Below are 14,651 nucleotides of genomic sequence, written 5' to 3'. Positions count from 1 at the left end.
CAAAAAAAAAAAAAAAAAAAAAAAAAAGACTAGATGTGAAGTGGTGACCATATTCAAGTATTCTCAAGCAGAATAAATATTTCTATAGGCTCTTGCTGCTATAGGAACAAAAATGAATTCTAAAAATCTTAGCTATTTCTGCCATGAGTCTACATAGATCCATTGTCTATTATATAATATACCTGAATATCTCTCCAGTAGAAACTAAAATAAGAGTACCTCCATTGAGAGCCACATAGTATACAGCTTTTTCTGATCTCCAAAATAAGGCTTTGCTAAAAGAATTTTAATCTATAGACTCTACAAACGACTATTTTCCTTTTAAATTAAAACACCAATTTCAGGATTAGTTAAAATGCAATACTCTATTAAGTTTAGTTCTATTATTGTTTCATGGAACAAATCTAAGGCTTAGTATGTTTACTATTCATATATAAAGGTGTGCCAAAACCTGTTCACTATGGTGAATACTTTTTGAATCAATATTTAGTGGTGATGGGTCTTACATGGGAAAACCTCAGTCTTTCTGGGTCCCTTATCAAGTTATTCTCTGATAACTGATTATCAGGAGGGTATACTTCTTTGACTAACCCACGATTTTGGTTCAACAGCATCAACTCTCTAATAAACTGTCTCGAAATCAAGTTATACTGGGATAATGTGCAAAGATTACAGCAAGTAAGTCAGAGCTTTATAGATATTGTACAAACTTAAAACAAGGGGTTGATAGATGGTCTGTAAAGTTTTCTTTCAACTCTCCTTTTCTTAAGTCTGTATCGAAAGATTAATGGAAATCTCTTATTCTATCTATAAAAGGTAAAAGAAAAACCCTCTTCTGAAAGTCCAGATATAATTCTATCACTCATATAAGTGTAGAAATACTGTGACATATGCATTAAAGTCCAATTTTTTGTAAAAGTTCAAGACAAATCATTTTTCCTACCATTAAGACAGAGATATTTTTACTTCTTAAGTTATTGTACCATTATGAGGAAAAGTACTTTCCTTGTGCTTTCATTGAAAAGCACTGGTGAAAAATCAGTACTGCTATAAAATCCAGTGATTAGGAGCCTAGACTGTGGAGTCAGAATGCCTGGATTCAAATCCTGCGTCTGTAATTTAGAAAGTTATGGCACTTTGGACAAGTCATTTAACTTCCTTGTACCTTAATTTCCTTATCCATAAAATGGATATAATAACCTACCTCATAGTACTGTAGTGAGGATTAAGAAAGTTAATATGAATCAAGTGTTTAGGAGATGATCTGACACTCAAAAAGTATTAGTTGCTATTATTATTACACATATTATATGCTTTAAAAAAAGAAATGAAAACCAACTATTATAAATAACATAACTTATTAATCAAACTCCGAAGTTTAAGGCAAAGGATTCATAAAATAGAAAACTTGGCAGATACTTTTCCAAACTATGATTAAAATAACTTTCTATTTAAAAATGTTTTGCAGTAAGCTCAAAATAATAAGAAAGGTAACTCTTCTAATAAATATATTTAAATGCCAGCATCACATTTTGTTACACAAAATTTTTGTGTGTTCTAAAAGCTTTGGACAGAGTTCCCATCTTACCTTCCAGCTCGACCTTTTCTCTGTTTGGCATTAGCTTTACTAACCCACTCAGCGGACATTGTACTGATATTGTTCTGAGTATCAAAATGTGTCTCTTTTATTTTTCCTCCATCTATCACATAAACGACATCGTCTATGGTAATGCTGTTTGGAAAACAGATATATAAAATGTTAAAAAAAAAAAAACAAAACACATACACACATCAAAAGCACTATTAACCTATAAAAGACCTATAGACAGGGATTTCAGAGCATTTTTTTTTTATTGGATCAAATGATTTTAGCCATTCAGGATGTTCACTACTCTTCACACCCACATTTACCAATATTATAGGGATCGAGTACCTAATAGTAGGCAGTGTCAGGCACTGTAAGTGACAGCACAGTATTAGTTCTTCAGACCATATACTAAATTCTTACTTGCCTACAGCCAAATATCACAGGTTGCCTCATACCTAGCTACATGGGAACCCCAACAGCATGGTTTAATATCAGCTTTCATAAAAGAATCTGTTTCAGTGACTAAACTATGTCTTAGTACCCCAAGAGAATACAAGAAAATTTAAAGGCTGGATATAACTAATTACCAAATACTACCCCCAACCAGAAACAGGTGAAAGGACAAAATTTACCTCAGCTCCCGTGCTTCTTTAGGTAAACAAAACAAAACCTAACACCTAAAATGCTATTTCTGAGCTAAAGCATTATTATAGGTTAAAAAAAACCCCCACAAAATTGGCCATGCATGGTGGCTCAGGCCTGTTATCCCAGCACTTTGGGAGGCTGAGGCAATAGGATCGTTTTGAGCCCAGGAGTTAGAGATCAGCCTGGGCAACACAGTGAGACTCTATCTCTACAAAAAATGTTAAAAATCAGACAGGTGTGGTGGCACATGCCTGTAGTACAAGCTACTTGGGAGGCTGAGGTGGAAAGATCACTTGAGCTGAGGAGGTCAAGGCTGCAGTGAGTCATGATCGTACCACTGCACTCCAGCATGGGTGACAAAATGAGACCTTGTCTCGAAAAAGCCCACAAAAAATAAAACTATGCTCACTGCCATAAAAAAGGTTTTATTTTTAATAAATTACAAGGCATGTGGTAGAGAAAAAAGATTAACGTATGTAAATACTTTATGGTGTTTAATCAGTATTTGATATTTAAAACAACTTTTACCTAGTCTCCGCAATGTTGGTAGCAATTACTATTTTCCGAACACCAGGAGGGGTTCTTTTAAACACCTGTAAAAATAAATACATCAGAATCACAAAAGAACACTAATTTCTAATACATTATTTTTGTAATTAGAGGAATTTCTTCAGATACTGTTCATTTTTAGCATTCTATGTTCAGTCACTGACATATACATCTAATATTTATTGACGTATTTATAAAGTATAGATCATTTTCAATATTACAAAATTATCTTTTGGTAAGCCAAACTAAATCTCCCACAGATGTCACAATCTTATCACAAACAAGATTTCCAATGAGGTATCATTATTTAAATATACAGCAGTTTTTTAACAAAAGCTGGAGGTTATAAAGTAGAGGGAGGGATATTTATGTTAAGGACAAGAATAATGAAGTCAAATCTCCATGGGTAAGAACAATAAACAATCAGGCAGATGCCCAACCCAGCAGAATAAATGTCAACTGTGCAGCTGTACCAACCACTGTCTACTAGCTTGAGATCAGACTGGAGTGAAAAAAAAAATCCTCTTCAAATGGGGAATTCTACAAATACTGCCCACAACCCCGACAAAGTCACTAAAGTAGAAAGAAGATAGGTAATCAAGTACCACTGGCAATAATGCAAACAAACAAAAAAAAGCATTAACTTATCCTTTCATTTATAAAACTGGTAATCAATAGAGAAAATGCTTCCCAGGCTATACACATACTCTCCAGCAAAGGAATACATAATTTACTAGGTTATGATGTGGAAGATGAATACTTTCACGCTGGATACTCTTTCAGTCTTTAACATCAAGAGTTTTCTTTCTTGCCCCTTCTCTTTTCTCAGGTATGTACTCTGTAATTCGTGACTAAGGTACAGCAACAAAAATATTAAAAGGGTCTCAGAGAAAAATACGGTGATATTTTCTTACAAAAAGAGAAAAGGAGAAACTAGAAACGGGGAGAGGAGCAGGTTTTCTAATCAATTTCATTTTGCAAGAGCCTGCAAATACTATAGATCATAACATTATCTTGCCTCTGAGAATGTAGTGTTCACTCTAATTAGGAAAGTGCCTGTATCTGATGGAGTCAAAACATTCATAATACATTATTAAAACAAGAAATTTTATACCTATGAATATACTAATTTTGTGAAATTAAATCTCAAATCATCATCAAACTGTAGTATGTCATAGATCATTAATTTCCAGGTTTGGTTACTGTTGGTAGTACTGACATACCTTTTTCTCTTATTCAGGAAACCCAACCAAGTCACTGGTGAAACCAATTCTTTAAACTTTTCCCTAATGTAGACACAACTAATCTAATTTGTGGGTTATCCTCTAATATTCAAGTTTCTGAGCAATCATTCCCTGAAGACTCATTTGCAAAGGTTCTCAAATAAGTGTTTTTTACATGAATTACTATTTGAAAATGCTTCTTAAAAAAAATAAAGGAAAACATGTAACAAGCAGTCCTTAAAGCTTGCCTCAGTTTGAAATACATTTAACAAATGTATCCATTTAACATACCTGTGTCTGGTTAACTGTAGGCATCAATGAATGTAAAGGTATAATTAAAAATTTATCTGAAAATTAAAGAGAATTAAATTTTAAGATAAAGAGTTGCAGAAAAGCTCCATCAAACACATGAGACAATGAATTCAGATGCTGAGCCACATAATTCTTTTTTTTGATAAGACATTGAACATTGTTTAATGAAAAGAGCTAAACCATCTGAGTTATTGACAAATTGCCCATGTGTTTAAGAGAACCGCACAATTCTTAATTTATATTTCTACATACAAACAAACCAACTTAATTTCTTTATAGTCTTGTTTTCTGAGTGCTCCAAGTTCAAGCTAATACTTTGTTCTGTTATTTCATATCGATAAGTATTTTCCCCAAATTCTTAAAGAATGCTCATAAGTTGGGAGTAACTTTTTCAAATTACACCAATAAAAGTTGAATAGCCGAAAATTCTGTTTAACATGAATATGTTTGTACACTTTGAGTGCTCCTATTTTTTTGTTGTTGAGACAGGGTCTCATTCTGTTGCCCAGGAGAGTGCAGTGGTATGATCTCTGCTCACTGCAACCTCTGCCTCCTGGGCTCAAGTGATCCTCCCACCTTAGCCTCCCAAGTAGCTGAGACCACAGGCATGCACCACCATGTCCGGCTAATTTTTGTATTTTTTGTAGAGATGGGGATTTGCCATGTTGCCTAGGCTGGTCTTGAACTCCTGAGCTCAAGCAATCCACCCGCCTCAGCCTTCCAAAGTACTGGGATTACAGATTACAGGCATGAGCCCGGCTCCTGGCAATCCTCACTATTCTAATCATAACAATAATATCTAAATTTTTAGAGCAAATTACTTATTAAATACCCATGTCCTACTTAGAAAATAATGAAATAGTCCTTGTTAAAAATAATACATTCCAAGAGTGACCCACATTTTAAACCTATTTTGGTGCTCGCTTCGGCAGCACATATACTAAAATTGGAACTATACAGAGATTAGTATGGCCCCTGCGCAAGGATGACACGCAAATTCGTGAAGCGTTCCATATTTTTAAAAAAAGAAAAAAATTAAAAATAAACACATTTTGTTAAAAATATAAGAAATTCCTACTTTTTAAGTTTCCAAATAAAATAGCTCAAGCCCATTCACGATTATTAGCGAACACAGAAAGCCTGATAAAATACAGTGATGGGTGAAAGGGAGAGTATTAAGAAAACAAGGGTTAATTTCACATTTAAGTATGCTTACAAAAATACAATCTGACTTAAATGCCCAAATGATTCAAGTCAGCTATATTTCCCCGGAAAAGAACTGTTGTTATCTAAAGGAGATATGATGATCCCCATGGATTCTGTGAAAAGATTTTATGAATCCTAAAAAATAAAAAGTAGTAAACAGCTGTCAAGTAACTGACGTCGCTAAAAGAATGCTCTGAATTACTTGTCTCCGTGACAGTATGAAATATTTCAACTATAAGGTTCGAGCCAAAAATACTTGAATTGAATCAAGCCTTCAGATATAACTTCCAAGTTACAGGAAATACAGGTAAGAGAGAATCAAATGAAATGATAGCATAAAGAGTCAGAAAAATTCAGACAGTTGGACTTACTAGAGAACAACTGGTCTGGTCTTTTTCATGACTTTATTACCATGAGGTAAAAAGCAGGGAGTGGAGGGGAGCAATGTTCTAGAGCCAGATCAAAAGATGTATTTAGTTTGACATTTTCTATAGTTTGAACAGACTAGCTGTGAAAGACACTTCAAAAAAATGGGAAAATCTGATTACAGACTGGATTATTAGATGGTATTAAGGATTAGGTATGATAAAGACATGATGGTTATATAGAAAATTGCCTTTAGAGATTCTTGCTTATACATTTAGAAATAAAATGTGACAGCTGCAATTGACTTTAGGAAAAAACTAGGACTGAAAAAATAATTGTTGGCACTGAAGTCGTGGATATATATATGGTATTCATTAAAATTCTCTAGTTTTGGCTGGGTGCAGTAGCTCACACATGTAATCCCAGCACTTTCAGAGGCCAAGGCAGATGGATCACAAGGTCAGGAGTTCAAGACCAGCCTGGCTAAGATGGTGAAACCCTGTCTCTACTAAAAATACAAAAATTACCCAGGCATGGTGGTGGGCACCTATAATCCCAGCTACTCGGAAGGCTGAAACAGGGAACTGCTTGAACCTGGGAGGCAGAGATTGCAGTGAGCTGAGATCGCACCACTGCACTCCAGTCTGACAGACAGAGACTCCATCTCAAAAAAAAAAAAAAAAAAAAGATTCTCTAGTTTTTTGTATGTTTAAAATGTTTCTTTACAAAAAGTTCAAAAAGCTAGGCATAATAAAAGTAAAAACAATTTTGTTGAAGACTACATAATCGGGGAAAAAAAATTTATATTGCTGATACCATACAACTAATAGAGTTAATGAGAACAAAATCTACACTCTTATGAAAAGAAAGAAACAAGAAATTGATAAGCATTTAATAAACTGAGTTTCAAAACTTAACTTCTCGGCACAGAGTTAGGCCAATTTTTTCCCCATGACAGTGACTGACTATACAACTGATTATCAAGGCTAAGCTTTTTTCAACATAATTTGAGAAAAAACACTCAAGTTCTGGAAAGATTTCCTTTAAAAGGAATTGAGCTGGTAGTGGAAGTATATACATCAGTAACTCTTTCCTTTAGAATAATTAATTCAAACTAGAAAGTTAATGAAGTCAATTATAATAATCTATAATATCACACCCTTTTCCCACTCCCCACCACATACACTAAATAATATTTTGGTATATATCTTATCTTTATTGGTAAATATATGCATATATTTTTAAAGATTATAAGTACACTATGCAATAATGTTTATAATGGGGGAAGGAAAGGCCAGAGTTAGAAGATTTAGCCAATAAAAAATTTTAGTTGTTTGAAAAAAAAAAAATTCAGCTGTCTAATCATGACAAACTTTTCTACAGAGAAAAGTTGTCACACAAAAAGAAAACAGAAAACAGTGTTTCTTTATAGAGAAGTCAATTAGATCAAAATACTTCACCAGCTAGATAGTAAATAATTTTAATTACAGAGAATGCTTTCAGAGCATGACAACGGGATTTAACAAATAATAAAAATACGCATTTATTATTTTAGTCAATACAATTAGATCAAAATATTTTCTGGTGCCTGTAAATTTTGTCTGGCTGGGCGTGGTGGCTCATGCCTGTAATCCCAGCACTTTGGGAGGCTGAGGCGAGCAGATCACGAGGTCAGGAGTTCGAGACCATCCTGGCTAACACGGTGAAACCCCGTCTCTACTAAAAATACAAAAAAATTAGCCAGGCGTGGTGGTGGATGCCTGTAGTCCCAGCTACTCAGGAGGCTGAGGCAGGAGAATTGCATGAACCTGGAAGGCAGAGATTGCAGTGAGTCGAGATCGCACCACTGCACTCCAGCCTGGGCAACAGAGTTAGACTGCCTCAAAAATAAATAAATAAATAGATAAATTTTGTCAAAAGCACTTCAACAGAGTGAGGTTAGAAATTATATTTGGAGGCCACGTGTGGTGGCTCAAGCCTGTAATCCCAGCACTCTGGAAGGCTGAGGTGGGAGGATCACTTCAGGTCTGGAGTTCGAGACCAGCCTGGCCAACATAGTGAAACCCCATCTCTACTAAAAATGCAAAAAGTCGGCTGGCATGGTGGCACATGCCTGTAATCCCAGCTACCCCGGAGGCTGAGGCAGGAGAACTGCTTGAACCCAGGAGGCAGAGGTTGCAGTGAGCCGAGATGGCACCAACACACTCCAGACTGCCAACACAGTGAGACTTCATCTCAAAATAAAAAAGTTATATTCAGAACCGTAAAAATTAAATAGAATTTGCTTTGTAGTTTTTATATTTGAAGTTAATGATTGCTGAAAATACTCTAAATTTTATAGAAAAAAAATGTTCTCATTCATTCCTCTGAAGTTTATATGTTTCAAAATATGCTGCTCATACAGGATCAAAATCACTTGAGGAATTTTAAAAACTTCAGATGTTCAGGTCACATTCTTAGATTTGGGGTGATGATGGGGTCTACGTATCTGAACCTTAAAGAAGCTCCATGGGTGACTCTGTTGCATAGTCAGAATTCAGAAACACTGGGCTAAGGGATTTCTTTTTTGCAGCAGTGAGTGAAAAAATGAAAAACCCCACATACCTATGCTTTAAGAGCCAATTTTATTAGGCAAATTGTGAAAAAGAAAGAAAATATTCTCTTCAAAATACTAAATAAAAAGCTTTCCCTTCATCTGTGACCTAGTAGAAGCAACACTTCTTCAAATAAAATAAAAATATACACATCCCACATATAATTCAAATACCACTCTTTGAATTATAGTAAAATACATTTACATAATACCTGATTTAAACATTACTTGTGACATCAAGAGATCATGTAAAGTGCTGATATTGTCCCAGCCTGGTAGAAAGACCAGTATCGCACCATCCTATATGAAGGGGAAATAACCATTACAACGGATCGTATCAACAAAATGCAGTAACAGTAAAATTGTGTGCACACTTAAGTCTCCATTAAAATTACACTAGATCAGGATAATTTTCGTTAATTAAAAGATAATAAATTATAGATAATTAAAAGTCTATAAGCCCACTTTTTTTTTTGTTTTTAAATTATTGGTTTTGAGCCAGAGTCTTGCTCTGTCACCCAGGCTGGAGTACAACGGCATGACCTCAGATCACTGCAACATCTGCCTCCTGGGTTCAAGCGATTCTCATGCTCAGCCTCCCAAGTAGCTGGGATTATAGGCCTGCGCCATCACGCTCAGCTAATTTTTGTATTTTTAGTAGAGACAGGGTTTTGCCATGTTGGCCAGGCTGGTCTCAAACTCCTGGCCTCTAGTGATCCACCTGCTTTGACCTCCCAGAGTGCTGGGATTACAGGCGTGAGCCACTGCACCCGGCTAAGCTCACTATTAAAAAATGAGATTTATAATCCAGATATTTGTTTAGTCTTTTCTTCAAACAGGTCAAATGCCTAAATCTTCTGCTACTATGAGATGATTTCTAGTATCAAAAGTAATTTCTTCCAAGCCATTTTATAAACATTTAAGAAAATTGTATTTTTCATGGCCTTGATACATTAATAAAATTAAAATTATGTTAACTGAAGAAAGAAAAATAAACAAAACTAACCTCTTCTTCCAAAACAATGTATCGGATAAGGGCAACAATCAAATTGAGATCAACTTTATCATCATCCATCATTTCTATAACATCTACAGTACTTGCAGAATACCTATCAAAGTTAAACACAAAGTTACGAAATACTTAAGTTTTCTAGTAACTTGCTATAAAAGTTTAAAATTAACTCAATCTGCAAATGGAGGAACATAATCTACACATCGGAGAGAATTACTGGGCTAATAATGCTTAAAAGTCAAATCAGCACAATATTTAGCTGGAGTAAGAGATTCACAGTCCTCTCCTTTAAGTATGTACAGATTCCAGAAGATGCTCCCAGCCCCTGGCTTTCTGTTTTAGTTATTGAGCCACTGATTTCTCACCTTCAAACAAAATAAACTCACCTTCTTCGCAGTTCCCTTACATAATCTGGCCAACGTTCTTTATATATTGCTTCTTTTTCTTCTTTTTCTTGTCTGTTTACATGCCCTTGCATGAAACCCCTCTTAAACTGGGATCTGTGTTCTTTTTGTTCTGGAACATACCTAAAATAAAAACATTCTTGAATATCTTCACTTTTTTGAAACTCTAGTTTTAGCTAAAATCTGTGATATTTTATATTTAGGATTTTCAAAAAGAATTCTAAAGAATATTTTCATTATGCTTTCGAGTGAATACTAGCTAAAATATCAGTTTGTGTTCATTAACTTATAAAACCTGATATTTTAGATAAAAATCATTCTTCTCTATTGAAGTACAGAAACCTATAGACCATTTTTAGTACTTAAAATTTTTAAAAAACACTAAAGTAACTTTTACCTTAAATGTTAAGTTTGCTTTAGAACAATAGTTAACATTAATGTAAGTCCAAACCTGACTGCACATAAGAATTGAATCCCTCAGAGAGTTTGTAAAATACAGACTCCTAAATCCCATCCCTGATGATTTGGATTTGGTAGGTATGCCTTGGGTCTATTAATCTAAGAATTTTAATTAGTGCCCGCAGGAGATTCAGATAGTATATCCAGATCTATAGACCCATGCTAGAGAATTATTTAATTCTGCTCAGTCACACAGTTGTAGCTAATGGCAGATCCAGAATCAGCATTCAAGTCTCTCATATGTCAATCGAGTGCTGTACTATGATTCCACTACCATCCTATAGTGACTGCTAAAACCACAGAGGGCACATCTGGACAATAATTCTACCTATCACTGTCAGTCCTGCGAGGCATGGGGTGGGAAAAGATAAAAATGAACCCACACTTTAACCCCAAGGCGTCTCTGCATTCAACTAGAGGACAGCCTCTAGATGGAATGGGGGAGGGGTTAGAGCATGGACTCCTAAGTCAGAATTGATGTTCTTGCTCAGCTACTGACTAGCTGCGTGACCTTAGATAGGGCATTAAATATCTGGTCTTTAGTTATATTATTTGAGAGATTAATATGCTTATAACAGTACTGGCATGAGATTTTTAAAAATGTGATAACGTTGAAAAAAAAAAGTGATAAAGCCTCACGTATAGCAGACACCCAGAAAATGTTAATCCCCTTCCCTATTCAGTACCTGTGACCCAGAATTCCCCTAAGTCTTCAATACATACAGAGGCACCAACTTGAGGTAGTGCAAACTGAGACACAGATTGGTTCTAGTCAGCAGGATGGACCCACAGTCGGCTCCCTTCCCAGAAATTGCAAAACAGAGGTAACCTTCAATCCTCCCACCTCCAGTCACAACCCTCCATATCATCTTGCCCTGCTCTTGTTCTGTCATTGTATTTTCTTTGCTACCTCCCTGCTGTGCAGCTCTTCTTCTGGGAAGGGGACAGCCAGGAGCTTCTGATGAAAATCTCTAATCAAGGAACACCATCATTCAACTCTCCTCTTAAGAGTTGATCAGCAGATGACAAAAGCACAGATACCATCTTTTCGTTTCAAAAGACTGCTTGGCTACAATTCCATATGCATTCCCTAATATCCAGGGAGCTTCAGAAAGCAAGTTTCCATCAGGTGCCTTCAGATTATTGATCCTCAAAACTTTGTTTTCATTGTTGCCAAGCAGTTGCCTATTATTTTCCTGGCAAGCAATTGCTAAATGTGCCATGATAGGATGTGGGACACATGGTAAAAAGTGGAAATGAAGAGGGAGGATACAGAAAATTTATGGCCACTGATGATAAAATCAGGACATGGAAGACCATTACATGCTGTCTCTCTGAGGCTTTTAGTATGTTCTATCTTCTCTGACATATACATTTCCCTCTTTCCTACTTTGACTTCAACTGCTTTCCTAACTTGACCAGTCTCTACCTAACATATAAAATCTAATTTCTAATATACTCTTCACTTCCCTCAGACTTCATATATAACAGCTTATGTGTCTCCCTGTCTACAAATAAATTCTGAGAGGATATACCAAGTCTCCCCTTGCTTAATGTTCAGACCCTAGCACAGTGCAAATAATTGAGTAAATACTTGTGAAATAAATGGTCAAAACTCAGCAGATTTTTCTTCATATAAAAATGTTTGTAGGAACTTTGCTCTCACCTTCCACTCTCACTTCCTGGTTTTCTTAAGATAACTTTAGAGTCTTGAAAAATCTCATCCCAAGTGTTTCTACATCTAGTCCCCAATCCCTTTTTGAAACAGGGCCTCCCTTTGTCACCTGGGCTGCAGTGCAGTGGTGTGATCTCTACTCACTGCAATCTCCGCCTCCCAGGCTCAAGAAATCCTCCCACCTCAGCGTCCTGAGTAGCTGGGTCTATAAGCGTATGGCACCTCATGCAGCTTACTTTTGTATTTTTTGTAGAGACGGGGTTTCACCACATTGCCCAGACTGGTCTTGAACTGCTGGGCTCAAGCGATCTGCCCCATCTCTGCCTACCAAAGCATTGGGATTACAGACATGAGCCACCATGCCTGGCTGTCCTTTTTTTCATTCAGATTTACCATAGGTTAGGCACTGTGCTATGTACTAGTTACTAAAATAAACAAGACAAAATCCTGAACCCCAAAAAGTCTGAAATCTAGTGCAAGAGGCAAATACAAAGAGATACACTATACAACAAATAACATAAGTGTTATAAGAGATATGATACAAATGTTGCAGGAATACAGATGAGAAAGAATTAAAGGCCGGCCGGGTGTGGTGGCTCACACCTGTAATCCCAGCACTTTGGGAGGCCGAGGGGGGCAGATCACAAAGTCAAGAGATCGAGACCATCCTGGCAAACATGGTGAAACCCCATCTCTACTAAAAATGCAAAAATCAGCTGGGCATGGTGGCGTGCACCTATAGTCCCAGGTACTCAGGAGGCTGAGGCAGAAGAATTGCTTGAACCTGGGAGGTGGAGGTTGCAGTGAGCGGAGATCACGCCACTGCACTCCAGCCTGGCGATGGAGTGAAACTGTCTCCAAAAAAAAAAAAAAAAAAAAAAAAAAAAAAGAATTCAAGTCTGTGAGGGGTATTAGGGAAGGCTTAACAAGCAATGAAGCTGGGATTTTTCTTATATAATCAATAGCTTACAAATGAAAGGATGGAGAAGATGACATATAAAGGTCTAAGAGGAAGGAAATCATAACAGCGCAAATTCATGAATGAGAGGGCATGGCATGCTAAATATACCATTATGGAATGGTATACTTAGCACAAGCAGGCCATAGGACACGTGACTGGGAAATGAGGCTAGAAAAGAGGATGGGGACACACTGTAAAGGGCCTTGGAATGACCAGCTAAGGAATTTGAACCTGATCCTATGGGGCTGTGCTTCTCAGTCTTTTTCCCATCAAAGAATACAAATACAATTCTACACAAGCTCCTGGAGAAGTCTGCTAGCAGCAAAAGGCCAGTGGTCAGAATGCTGAGGGAATCAGTAACTTAGGCATACCAGCTGATGTGCTCTATTATAGCCATGGCAAACCAAAAAAGGCTCTTAACAGTTTCTTAAAGAGATATCACATATGCAAGGAGCCTGCCGAAGAAAGCTCACATGAACAAATTGTTTTTAGGAAAATACATGGCAGCAATCCTAAGAGTGAAGAATATAGTACCAAAAGAGTAACTATTATATAGCACAGGAGAGACAATAAGGACCTTGGCAAAGAAATAAAAATGAAAAGGCATGTTCAAGAAGAAAGTTCCCACAGTTTGTGTCTGTTTGAAGGCAAATACAAAATGACTTGGATTAACTTGGTTACTCAGCGTGTAAAACAGTTGCCATACCCTGGTATATAATTGCCTGATACACACTAGCTTTTGATTTATAGGTTAGAAAACTGAGTGGAGGATAATTAACCATTATATAGTAAAGTATAAAGTATAAAACATTGTTTTATTTTTTTGGTGGGAGAATATAAGATAATGATTTAGGCTTGAGAAATGTTAGGTTCAAGGCATCTGTGGTACTAGACTACTACTGAGTAGAAAGCCAGTTCAAAGATCAGGAGAAGCTTCAGTTCTGAAGCTATACTACTGAAAGCTGTGAAAATATACAACTACAGTCAGGGATATAAACAGGTTTGCACAGTGAAAACATAAATGATTGAGAAGCCTGGGGGAAATTATATTTAAATGTTAGGCAATGGAAGCCAACAAAGGAAAGTAAAAATCAGGTAACAGAACCATCAAAACGGCTCAAACACTAAAGACAAAGGTTCCCAAACTTTGCTGCCCAGGGATCTTCAAAAAACACGGATGCCAGCCAGGCGTGGTAGCTCATGCCTGTAATCCCACTACTTTGGGATGCTGAGGCGGGCAGATCACGTGAGGTCAGGAGTTTGAGACCAGCCTGACCAACATGGTAAAACTGTGTTTCTACTAAAAATACAAAAATTAGCTGTGCACAGTGGTGTGTGCCTGTAATCCCAGTTACTTGGGAGGCTGAGGTGGGAGAATCACTTCAACCTGGAAGGCGGAGGTCGCCGTGAGTGGAGATGGCTACACTGCACTATAGGCTGGGTGACAGAGAGAGACTCTGTCTCACAAAAACAACAACAACAACAACAACAACAAAAAACCACTGATGCCTGGCTACTACCTCAGACATTGTAATGTAATTTAGGTAGCGAGTATAAATCAGGCATCTGGAGTTTAAAAAGCTCCAGGTGATTTTAATGTGCAGCCAAGTATAGCTAATTCCCAGCAAATTTTTTACAAGGCAGTAGTCAATGGTGGG

The 14,651-nt window shown here is 36.7% G+C and overlaps 1 protein-coding gene and 1 non-coding gene across 4 annotated transcripts in view; one reads left to right on the top strand and one right to left on the bottom strand.

Annotated features, from left to right (window-relative positions):
* The window catches only part of DHX36 (DEAH-box helicase 36), a 51,175-nt gene that overhangs the window by 15,469 nt on the left and 21,055 nt on the right, over positions 1-14,651 (bottom strand). For 2 of the 3 annotated variants that reach the window (XM_025377055.1, XM_025377057.1), the window contains exons 10-15: positions 9,881-10,021; positions 9,489-9,591; positions 8,695-8,782; positions 4,297-4,352; positions 2,762-2,826; positions 1,589-1,732 (exon numbers count right to left, since the gene is read on the bottom strand). In XM_025377055.1, coding sequence (XP_025232840.1) covers positions 1,589-1,732; positions 2,762-2,826; positions 4,297-4,352; positions 8,695-8,782; positions 9,489-9,591; positions 9,881-10,021 — 597 coding nt within the window. The remainder of the gene's footprint in view (positions 1-1,588; positions 1,733-2,761; positions 2,827-4,296; positions 4,353-8,694; positions 8,783-9,488; positions 9,592-9,880; positions 10,022-14,651) is intronic. The other variant, XM_025377056.1, reaches the window with a different exon arrangement.
* On the top strand, positions 5,234-5,337 carry LOC112619800. Its single transcript, XR_003118303.1, has one exon. It is a non-coding gene; the product is annotated as a U6 spliceosomal RNA (small nuclear RNA).

Source organism: Theropithecus gelada, chromosome 2 (genome assembly GCF_003255815.1).
Source record: "Theropithecus gelada isolate Dixy chromosome 2, Tgel_1.0, whole genome shotgun sequence".
Lineage (NCBI taxonomy): Eukaryota > Metazoa > Chordata > Mammalia > Primates > Cercopithecidae > Theropithecus > Theropithecus gelada.
This window is presented reverse-complemented; position numbering and strand designations above follow the sequence as displayed.